The following is a 12,093-nucleotide window of genomic DNA, read 5'->3' on the forward strand; positions in this document are numbered from 1 at the left end:
TAATTTCAAGAGTGAATGTATGATTGTATATGGATAAAAAACCCAATAAAACTTTTAAAATAAAATAAAAAAAAAAAAAGACTGTGCACATTTAGATAATGGAAGTGAATTGGAAAGTTGTTTAAAATTGTTTGATCTATCTGAATAATGAACGTTTAATTTTGACTTGACTGTCCCTTTAAGTCAGACTGAAGTTATACAGAAGAATAAGATGTCTTGTGTTATAGTTTCATAAAATTAGAGTATAAAAAAAACAATACATTACAACAGTATATGAGAATGTTACCATGGACGTGTGAAGAACTAAATTCATTATTCAGTTTTTTTTTAAATTAAATATATGATTGAACAGTAGAATTACGGTATAATTAGCAATACCTGCAATCATTAAGCAGACAGTAGCCGGCCCTAGTATTGATGACGTCATAGTAAATATCTGGTAAATGATATAGGGAGTTGAGATGGATGCATTTTTCTTTACTGCTTCTCTTCCATTATTCAGTAGTTCAAGGGTATTGGCCATAGTTGATGGTCCCCAACGTCTACGTTGATTATAAAATTCTTCAAATTCTTGTGGAGCATTTGTGTAGGCATCGGATGCAGCGTTATATTCCACACGCCAGCCTTGTTGAAGTAGCAACGTACAGAGCCAACGATCTTCACCTTATAATATACAAAGTGAGATAGCATTGGGTAATTACATGAAAAGTTATTTTATTCAGTAAAAGTACATTTTCCTAAAATGAATAACTTTTATCTTTTAAAAAAAATCTAATCTTAAAGTTTTTGAACTTTTATTCTACCTCATTCAATTGCCACATCCACTAAATCCACTTGAATCTCATAGATTATTTTACTTTGTTGTGAAGTTTCATAAAACCCCAATTACATTGTATGCTGTATTACTGCTCTAAAATCATTCCAAGTGAAGTTCTATGTGGACAAATAAACTTTACCCTCTGTTTCTTTTATGATCATCAAATATTAGAGTCTCCTGTTCCCCCAATAAACCATATATTTGGTGATAAGTTAAACAATACCTTGATCATACTGGACGTATTGAGAAGCTTCGGTTGCTTTTGTGGTGTATTTCTTCAGCACATTGTCATCCATAAGTGCAGATGCTCTAAACAAACTAAAGCATCCTGGGCTGCAGAGGACACAACCAAAAACGTGCTCTGAGGACTTTTGCAGCCAATGGCCCATAGCGTATTCAAACTTCTGATACCAAACCATAGGACCTAACAAAGTGAAGAAAAGTGCACAAAAATAAATCAGATCTATTTAAAGTGAAATGGCACAGCAGGGCATATTAACAAGAACAAACGGGGCATATCCCATAGTTGAAGGTATTCTTTAAGAGAATATATATATACTGTATATATATATCTACATGTATACACACATTATTAATGTATAAATGTATACAGTATACATATTGGCATGAATACCTGTGCCCGTCGGGTGTATTCTTCCACAGGCTGCACCGACTTTTTCATACATTTTTAGTCTGTCCACCAAGAGCAATAAAGCTGATGGCTGAAAGTCAGTGTCTCCATCCAGTGCAAGAATATAGGTGTTTGATTTTGCTTTCTAGAATTAAAAAAAGCAGAACTTTGAAAACATATTTTTATACACATATCATAAAAAAGTTTTTCCCAAAAATAATAACAAATTATTGGCATATACTGTAAAATAACTGACATTTGGGTTATCCAATGAATAAAAGTTAGTACTAAAATTACAATAGAACCTGAAATGTTTGGACCTAAAAACTATTTTTTAAGTATATTTTAATGGATACATAGAAAGAAACATTAATTGGTTGATTAAGTGACTGACTGATTTGATCATTTAACCCCCCCCCCCAGCTATATTTGCTTAGCAGGTAATTTCTATAACCCCTCTTTGTAGTTATCTATCGGCTAGATTTAGAGTTTTGTCTGTAACGACCCGCATAGCTAACGCTGGCTTTTTTTCCCCCCGCACCTTTTAAATACCGCTGGTATTTAGAGTTCACAGAAGGGCTGCGTTAGGCTCCAAAAAGGGAGCGTATAGCATATTTACCGCCACTGCAACTCTCAATACCAGCGGTACTTACGGACGCGGCCAGCTTCAAAAACGTGCTCGTGCACGATTCCCCCATAGAAAACAATAGGTCAGTTTGAGCTGAAAAAAAACCTAACACCTGCAAAAAAGCAGCGTTCAGCTCCTTACGCAGCCCCATTGTTTCCTATGGGGAAACACTTCCTGAGTCTGCACCTAACACCCTAACATGTACCCCGAGACTAAACACCCCTAACCTTACACTTATTAACCCCTAATCTGCCGCCCCCGCTATCACTGACACCTGCATATTTTTTTTAACCCCTAATCTGCCGCTCCGTACACCGCCGCAACCTACGTTATCCATATGAACCCCTAATCTGCTGCCCCTATCACCGCCGAACCTATATTATATTTATTAACCCCTAATCTGCCGCCCCCAACGTCGCCTCCACCTACCTACAATTATTAACCCCTAATCTGCCTTCCGGACCCTTCCGCTACTCTAATAAATGTATTAACCCCTAAAGCTAAGTCTAACCCTAACACCCCCCTAAGTTAAATATAATTTAAATCTAACGAAATAAATTAACTCTTATTAAATAAATTATTCCTATTTAAAGCTAAATACTTACCTGTAAAATAAATCCTAATATAGCTACAATATAAATTATAATTATATTGTAGCTATTTTAGGATTAATATTTATTTTACAGGCAACTTTGTATTTATTTTAACCAGGTACAATAGCTATTAAATAGTTATTAATTATTTAATAGTTGCCTAGTTAAAATAATTACAAAATTACCTGTAAAATAAATCCTAACCTAAGTTACAATTAAACCTAACACTACACTATCAATAAATTAATTAAATACAATACCTACAAATAAATACAACTCTTTTACCTTACCAGCCCTTAAAAGGGCCTTTTGCGGGGCATGCCCCAAAGAATTCAGCTCTTTTGCCTGTAAAAAAAAAATACAATACCCCCCCAACATTACAACCCACCACCCACATACCCCTAATCTAACCCAAACCCCCCTTAAATAAACCTAACACTAAGCCCCTGAAGATCTTCCTACCTTATCTTCACCACACTGGGTATCACCGATCCGTCCAGGCTCCGATGTCTTGATCCAAGCCCAAGCGGGGGCTGAAGACGTCCATCCTCCGGCTGAAGTCTTGATCCAAGCCCAAGCGGGGGCTGAAGACGTCCATCCTCCGTCTGAAGTCTTGATCCAAGCGGCGGCTGAATAAGTCCATCATCGGGCAGAAGTCTTCATCCTATCCGGGCAGAAGAGGAGATCCGGACCGGTAGACATCTTCATCCAAGCGGCATCTTCTATCTTCTTCCATCAGTCGACGAGCGGCTCCATCTTCAAGACCTCCGGCGCGGATCCATCCTCTTCTTCCGACGTCCTAACACAGAATGAAGGTTCCTTTAAGGGACGTCATCCAAGATGGCGTCCCTCGAATTCCGATTGGCTGATAGGATTCTATCAGCCAATCGGAATTAAAGTAGGAAAATTCTGATTGGCTGATGGAATCAGCCAATCAGATTCAAGTTCAATCCGATTGGCTGATTGGATCAGCCAATCAGATTGAGCTTGCATTCTATTGGCTGATCGGAACAGCCAATAGAATGCGAGCTCAATCTGGTTGGCTGATTTGATCAACCAATCGGATTGAACTTGAATCTGATTGGCTGATTCCATCAGCCAATCATAATTTTCCTACCTTAATTCCGATTGGCTGATAGAATCCTATCAGCCAATCGGAATTCGAGGGACGCCATCTTGGATGACGTCCCTTAAAGGAACCTTCATTCTGTGTTAGGACGTCGGAAGAAGAGGATGGATCCGCGCCGGAGGTCTTGAAGATGGAGCCGCTCGTCGACTGATGGAAGAAGATAGAAGATGCCGCTTGGATGAAGATGTCTACCAGTCCGGATCTCCTCTTCTGCCCGGATAGGATGAAGACTTCTGCCTGATGATGGACTTCTTCAGCCGCCGCTTGGATCAAGACTTCAGCCGGAGGATGGACGTCTTCAGCCCCCGCTTGGGCTTGGATCAAGACTTCAGCCGGAGGATGGACGTCTTCAGCCCCCGCTTGGGCTTGGATCAAGACATCGGAGCCTGGACGGATCGGTGATACCCGGTGTGGTGAAGATAAGGTAGGAAGATCTTCAGGGGCTTAGTGTTAGGTTTATTTAAGGGGGGTTTGGGTTAGATTAGGGGTATGTGGGTGGTGGGTTGTAATGTTGGGGGGGTATTGTATGTTTTTTTTTACAGGCAAAAGAGCTGAATTCTTTGGGGCATGCTCCGCAAAAGGCCCTTTTAAGGGCTGGTAAGGTAAAAGAGCTTTTCTATTTTTATTTTACAATAGGGTAGGGCACTTATTTATTTTGGGGGGCTTTGTTATTTTATTAGGGGGCTTAGAGTAGGTGTAATTAGCTTAAAATTGTAATATTTTTATAATGTTTGTAAAAAAAAAATATTTTTTGTAACTTAGTTCTTTTTTTATTTTTTGTACTTTAGTTAGTTTATTTAATTGTATTTATTTGTAGGTATTGTATTTAATTAATTTATTGATAGTGTAGTGTTAGGTTTAATTGTAACTTAGGTTAGGATTTATTTTACAGGTCATTTTGTAATTATTTTAACTAGGTAACTATTAAATAGTTAAATAATAACTATTTAATAGCTATTGTACCTGGTTAAAATAAATACAAAGTTGCCTGTAAAATAAATATTAATCCTAAAATAGCTACAATATAATTATAATTTATATTGTAGCTATATTAGGGTTTATTTTACAGGTAAGTATTTAGCTTTAAATAGGAATAATTTATTTAATAAGAGTTAATTTATTTCGTTAGATTTAAATTATATTTAATTTAGGGGGGTGTTAGGGTTAAGGTTAGACTTAGCTTTAGGGGTTAATACATTTATTAGAGTAGCGGTGAGGTCTGGTCGGCAGATTAGGGGTTAATACTTGAAGTTAGGTGTCGGCGATGTTAGGGAGGGCAGATTAGGGGTTAATACTATTTATTATAGGGTTATTGAGGCGGGAGTGAGGCGGATTAGGGGTTAATACATTTATTATAGTAGCGGTGAGGTCCGGTCGGCAGATTAGGGGTTAATAATTGTAGGTAGGTGGAGGCGACGTTGGGGGCGGCAGATTAGGGGTTAATAAATATAATATAGGGGTCGGCGGTGTTAGGGGCAGCAGATTAGGGGTTCATAGGGATAACGTAGGTGGCGGCGGTGTGCGGTCGGCAGATTAGGGGTTAATTTTTTTTAATAGAGTGGCGGTGATGTGGGGGGACCTCGGTTTAGGGGTACATAGGTAGTTTATGGGTGTTAGTGTACTTTAGAGCACAATAGTTAAGAGCTTTATGAACCGGCGTTAGTCCAGAAAGCTCTTAACTCCTGGCTTTTTTCTGCGGCTGGAGTTTTGTCGGTAGATTTCAAATGCTCACTTCAGCCAAGACCAGTGACGTGCACTCATTGGAGGCAGGTGAGGCAGTGCCGCACCTGCCATTTGGGCCAAAATAAAAACAAATAGAGATTTTTATTTAAAAAAAAAAAAAAAGTGAAATTTGTTTTTTTTTTACTTGTCAAAGTAATATTGCGCAATAGAGAGGCACTGGGTTCTGGTGTTTCTCTATTGCGCAATATTTCTAGTGTGTTTGATATCTAGCTGCTCTGCAGCATCACCCGGTGGTGATTTGCAGGAGCAGCGCGGCAGAGAAAATAACTATATGAGGCATCTCTCATGAGGCCTCGACTGTTTCCTGGGAGACCGGCTCACGCTCATCCAATCAACACTGGTTTTACTGTTGATTGACTCCCTGGCCCTGCTGCACTAGTACTGAGACGGAGGTTTTCTGCGCATGCGCAAGGGAAGAGCAGCGCGGCGGCGGCGGGAACAACAGCCAGTCACAGAGTGCCACTCATTCCTGCTTGACACCTCTGAGCCAACAGCCAAGTAGCGAATAGTGGAGGACTCGGAGTAGGCTGCCCGATCTCTATAGACTCTCTGCTCTCTCACACTGCAGACACCGCATATCGCAGCTGCTGCCCCTGCCTGACCGCGAGGACCTGTCGCTCAGCTCAGCCTGAGTGTCACCGCAGTACCGCACTCATCTGCTGAAGGAAGGAGCCAAAGTGGGGTCACACTGAGTCTGTCACACTCACACAAGTAAGTCATAAAGAATGACAGCCGTGTGTGATAGTGTGATGATCTCAGTAGCTAGTGTACTAGTACAGCCTGCTGCCTGTAATAATATTATATCATATAATATTATGTATATATATTTTTTATTGTGAGGCTTGGGGTTAACGTTGTATAACTTGTAAGTTGGAAACTTGTACTACAAGTGTACAACTTACAAGTTATACAACGTTAACCCCAAGCGTCTTGTACAGAGAGACAGAGAGTATACTGTAAGTTAAAAAAATACTGGGTCTGGACCGGGTAGTGGTGGGTGCCTGCCTGGCCTGCCCCCCCTCTGCTTAAATTTGAAGTGCCTGTGTGTTACTGTGTCTCTCCCCCCTCCCCTGTGTCTCTCCCCCCTCCCCTGTGTCTCTCCCCCCTCCCCTGTCTCTCTCCCCCTCCCCTGCATCTCTCCCCTCTGTCTCTCTCTCCTCTCTGTATGCCTCTCTCTCTCTCCCCTCTGTCTCTCTCTCTCTCTCTCCCCTCTGTATCTCTCTCCCCTCTGTCTCTCCCATCTGTCTCTCTCTCCCATCTGTCTCTCTCTCTCCCCTCTGTCTCTCTCTCTCCCCTCTGTCTCTCTCTCCCCCCTCTGTCTCTCTCTCTCCCCTCTCTCTCTCTCCCCCTCTGTCTCTCTCTCCCCTCTGTCTCTCTCTCTCTCTCTCTCTCCCCTCTGTCTCTCTCTCCCCTCTGTCTCTCTCTCCCCCCTCTCTCTCTCTCTCTCTCCCCTCTGTCTCTCTCTCTCTCTCCCCTCTGTCTCTCTCTCTCCCCTCTGTCTCTCTCTCTCTCCCCCTCTGTCTCTCTCTCTCCCCTCTGTCTCTCTCTCCCCTCTGTCTCTCTCTCCCCCCTCTCTCTCTCTCTCTCTCTCTCTCTCCCCTCTGTCTCTCTCTCCCCTCTGTTTCTTTGTCTCTCTCTCCCCCTCTGTCTCTCTGTCTATCTCTCTCTCTCCCTGTCTCTCCCACCCCCTCTGTCCAATTTTCATCTAATATCTAATTTCCTTCATTCTCTTGATATCCTTTGTTGAAAATCATATATAAATATGCTCAGTAGCTGCTGATTGGTGGCTGCACAATAGATACCTCATGTGATTGGCTCACCCATGTACATTGCTATTTCTTCAACAAAGGATATCTAAAGAATGAAGGCATATCCTAGCCAGTGCCTCACCTGCCTCTGACCTCACTGCACGTCACTGGCCAAGACTCTAAATACCGGCATTAGAAAGATCCCATTGAAAAGATAGGATACGCAAATGGCATAGGGGGATCTGCGGTACGGAAAAGTCGCGGCTGCAAAGTGAGCGTTAGACCTTTACCTACAAGACTATAAATACCAGCGGTAGCCCAAAACCAGCGTTAGGAGCCTCTAACGCTGGTTTTGACGGCTAATGCCAAACTCTAAATCTAGGCGTATATTTGTTATTTAAACCCAACAACCATTTAAAATGTTCTCAGTGAATTTATCAGCACAACTTACCTCAAGTTCAGATTTGTCTGATAAATTTAAATATTTCCGATATAACTTCCATCCCAACAAATAATACATGTACATGATCTGCAAATGATAAAATATTAAATAGTATCATATTAGACAAAGACAATAATTTTACATTCAATATGTACCGTATATGTTAAGCACTGTGTATTGATATTAATAATTTCAGATTAAAACAATCAATTGCATCATAAATAAAATCACTTAATAGTGGTTATCAAATTAGCATGACTGTTAAAATTGAAAGTGATGGTAAACTTTAGTTAACCAAACTCCATATAAGTAAAGTTTCCATTACAATATTATGCTGATCCACAGGGATAGACTCTATTTTTTTTTTTATCACAATTCTAATGAACATCCAATCAGTGTGTGTGTCATATGGCACTCTTGAAGTCCAGCCCTTTGAAGGCCCTTAGGAATCCTAAGTAGAGAGTGGGTTGGACTGCTCTCTATGTCACAGCCCAGCCAAAAGAGGAAATGAAGGGAGCAGAGAAACAGAAGATACCAAGTAGGATTATAAGTCTTATAGTATTATAATATATATATATCTATATCTATCTATATATATATATATATATATATATATATATATAAAAGAATTATGAGGTTTTGCTTGTACACTAATATATTTTTCATTGCATCTTTCTTAAACCCTTAACGACATACGTCATACAGGGTACGTCTTGCACAAACTGGTCTTTAAAGACCAGCGACGTACCCTGTACGACGTTGGGGATTAAAGCGGCTGGAAGTGATCCTGATCGATTCCAGGCGCTTTCCGGTTAGTGCAGTGATGCCTCGATGTCGAGGTATCCTGCAATAACAGTTTTTCCCCAACCGATGCAGAGAGAGCCTCTCTGTGGCTCTCTCTGCACCGGACATCGATAGCCGCAATCGTTGGTGAGTGTGAGCCGACGTGGGAGGCGGGTGGGCGGCCATCGATGGCTTTCTGTGTGCAGAGGTGGGCGGGGTAGCTGGGGGGCTCGCATGGACGTGTGCGCGTGCACAGGGGAGGCGGGCGTGCGCGGGGAGGGAGTGGGTGGGAACCATTACAGTATGGAACAATTTGTTTAAATTTAGTGGGAGAGAGGGTGAATAAAAATTGTAATATTCATAATCGAAGTGATCTGGGAGGGGGGTCTGCTATTTCTGAACAAAGGGGATCCCAGAGAAGCATTTACAACCATTTGTGCCATAATTGCACAAGCTGTTTGTAAATAATTTCAGTGAGAAACCTAAAATTGCGAAACATTTAACGTTTTTTTTTAAATTTGATCGCATTTGGCAGTGAAATGGTGGCATTAAATATACCAAAATGGGCCTAGATCAATACTTTGGGTTGTCTACTACACTACACTAAAGCTAAAATTAACTCTACAAGCTCCCTAAATGCTCCATAATTAACCCCTTCACTGCTGGGCATAATACACGTGTGGTGCACAGTGGCATTTAGCAGCCTTCTAATTATAAAAAGCAACGCCAAAGCCATATAAGTCTGCTATTTCTGAACAAAGGGGATCCCAGAGAAGCATTTACAACCATTTATGCCATAAATGCACAAGTTGTTTGTAAATAATTTCTGTGAGAAACTTAAAGTTTGTGAAAAAATTTGTGAAAAAGTTTTGTGAAAATTTTTTTTTTTATTTGATCGCATTTGGAGGTGAAATGGTGGCATGAAATATACCAAAATGGGCCTAGATAAATACTTTGGGATGTCTTCTAAAAAAATATATATATATAAATGTCAAGGGATATTCAGGTATTCCTGCCAGATATCAGGGTTCCAATGTAAACTTCATTTTGAAAAAAAGTGGTTTGGAAATAGCAAAGTGCTACTTGTATTTATTGCCCTATAACTTGCAAAAAAAGCAAAGAACATGTAAACATTGGGTATTTCTAAACTCAGGACAAAATTTAGAAACTATTTAGCATGGTTGTTTTTTGGTGGTTGTAGATGTGTAACAGATTTTGGGGGTCAAAGTTAGAAAAAGTGTGTTTTTTCTCCATTTTTTCCTCATATTTTATAATATTTTTAATAGTAAATTATAAGATATGATGAAAATAATGGAATCATTAGAAAGTCCATTTAGTGGCGAGAAAAACTGTATATAATATGTGTGGGTACAGTAAATGAGTTAGAGGAAAATTACAGCTAAACACAAACACCGCAGAAATTTAAAAATAACCCTGGAAATTGAAAAATGGCCTTGTCCTTTTAAAGTCTGAAATTTACTATCACTTTAATGATATAACCAAGACTCTGGGAGAAAGAGCACGTGTGTTGATCTACTGTGTCATGATGTCCATTGAAGTAAGCAAGTTGTTCAACAACAAGCACAACTAGTTAAATGCTTTAAATGGCACCCTAATAAAAAAATAGAACATTAAGGGGGACCAGTTGGGAGGGGGGGTACATTTATATATTGTAAAATAAATTATAATATATATTTGCATGTTAAAGGGACACTGAACCCAATTTTTTTCTTTCGTGATTCAGATAGAGCATGCAATTTTAAGCAACTTTCTAATTTACTTCTAGTATCATTTTTTCTTTGTTCTCTTGCTGTCTTTATTTGAAAAGAATGCATCTAAGCTTTTTCTGGTTCAGTACTCTGGACAGCACTTTTTTTATTGGTGGATTAATTTATCCACCAATAAGCAAGAACAATCCAGGTTGTTCACCAAAAATAAGGCGGCATCTAAACTAACATTCTTGCATTTCAAATAAAGATACCAAGAAAATGAAGAAAATTTGATAATAGGAGTAAAGTAGAAAGTTGCTTAAAATTTTATGCTCTATCTGAATCATGAAAGAAAAAAATTGGGTTCAGTATCCCTTTAAAGGTATAAAATATGCATGCATATGAAACACAAGACACCGATTAATAATCTATCGAGCAACATCATAAACGTTATCATCATTTTAAAGGGACACTGAACCCAAATTTTTTCTAATCTACTCCTATTTTCTAATTTACTCCTATTATCAATTTTTCTTCATTCTCTTGCTATCTTTATTTGAAAAAGAAGGAATCTATGCTTTTTTTTTGGGTTAAGGACTCTAAACAGCACTTTTTGTATCCACCAATCAGCAAGAACAACCCAGGTTGTTCACCAAAAATGGGCCGGCATCTAAACTTACATTTTTGCATTTCAAATAAAGATACCAAGAGAATGAAGAAAATGTGATAATAGGAGTAAATTAGAAAGTTGCTTAAAATGTTATGCTCTTTCTGAATCACGAAAGAAAAAAAATTGGGTTCAGTGTCCCTTTAATTATTTACATGATTTTTTTTAAGGTTTTAAAGAAAGCCAGTTTAAATTTACAGTAATTCCAGAAACAAAACCTTATCAATGTATTAATACCTGAGACCACCTCTTCTTATGTCGGATTCTATGTTTATCTTTCAGGTGTACATATAGGAAGTTTCCATGTGGAAGTGTGTAGCACAGCCGACCGCCATAAGGTGTCGCTATAATCTTCTGCTGTACAACATATGTGGTATTTTTCTTAGAAAGCTCTTCACGTTTGTCAAATGTGAACACACTGAAATACAAAATTGCATTGACTTATATCAAAGGAAATTATTTGAGAAGTCATAAAGGAACTATAAGCACAAGAAGAAAAAAGAAAAGATGTATAATGTGTTCTGATACATTTTTAATCTTGGTTGCTGGGTTGTAAGATTGCATTAGTATAGACTCAAATGTTATTGAGATGTATTATTATTTATGGAGTTAATTGTATATTGATATCATAAAAATAAACATTCTCCTAAATAATGCAAAACAAACACTATATTTCAGAGAGAATCTGCTCTACTCCATAAGAGAGGATACAATATGATTGCTTCTTGTTATTATTATTACTATTATTATAACAATGCAATTAAATTAAGCTATGCAAGCTTAAGCTATCTTAAGCTCACAGTTTAATATAATTAGCTAGCTAGACAGACAGATTGATTAATAGCATGAAAAATAGATAATGATGAAATAACAATACTAAAAATTCAATCAAATTAAACTGACACAGTTTAAGATAGAGAGGCAGATAGGTAGGTAGGTAGGTAGATAGATAGATAGCTAGATATAGATAGATAGATAGATAGATAGATAGACGGATGATAGATAGAATTAAAAGTAGACAGATAATGATGACAAAAACAATAATAATACAATTGACAGCAGATAGATAGGTTGATATAGATTGGTAGCTAGATAGATAGATAGAAACAGACAGATACTGATACCAATAATAATAATTAAACTGATAGATAGACAGATAGATGAGTCAGACTGACATACAGAAAGACAGATAAAATCAATATA

General features: G+C 38.6%; 1 protein-coding gene across 4 annotated transcripts in view; it reads right to left on the reverse strand.

Annotated features, from left to right (window-relative positions):
- The window catches only part of LOC128656891 (chitin synthase chs-2-like), a 160,160-nt gene that overhangs the window by 36,899 nt on the left and 111,168 nt on the right, over positions 1-12,093 (reverse strand). For all 4 annotated transcript variants that reach the window (XM_053711060.1, XM_053711059.1, XM_053711058.1 and 1 more), the window contains exons 7-11: positions 11,128-11,308; positions 7,741-7,818; positions 1,452-1,593; positions 1,041-1,241; positions 379-663 (exon numbers count right to left, since the gene is read on the reverse strand). In XM_053711060.1, coding sequence (XP_053567035.1) covers positions 379-663; positions 1,041-1,241; positions 1,452-1,593; positions 7,741-7,818; positions 11,128-11,308 — 887 coding nt within the window. The remainder of the gene's footprint in view (positions 1-378; positions 664-1,040; positions 1,242-1,451; positions 1,594-7,740; positions 7,819-11,127; positions 11,309-12,093) is intronic.

The sequence above is a fragment of the Bombina bombina genome, chromosome 4 (genome assembly GCF_027579735.1).
Source record: "Bombina bombina isolate aBomBom1 chromosome 4, aBomBom1.pri, whole genome shotgun sequence".
Lineage (NCBI taxonomy): Eukaryota > Metazoa > Chordata > Amphibia > Anura > Bombinatoridae > Bombina > Bombina bombina.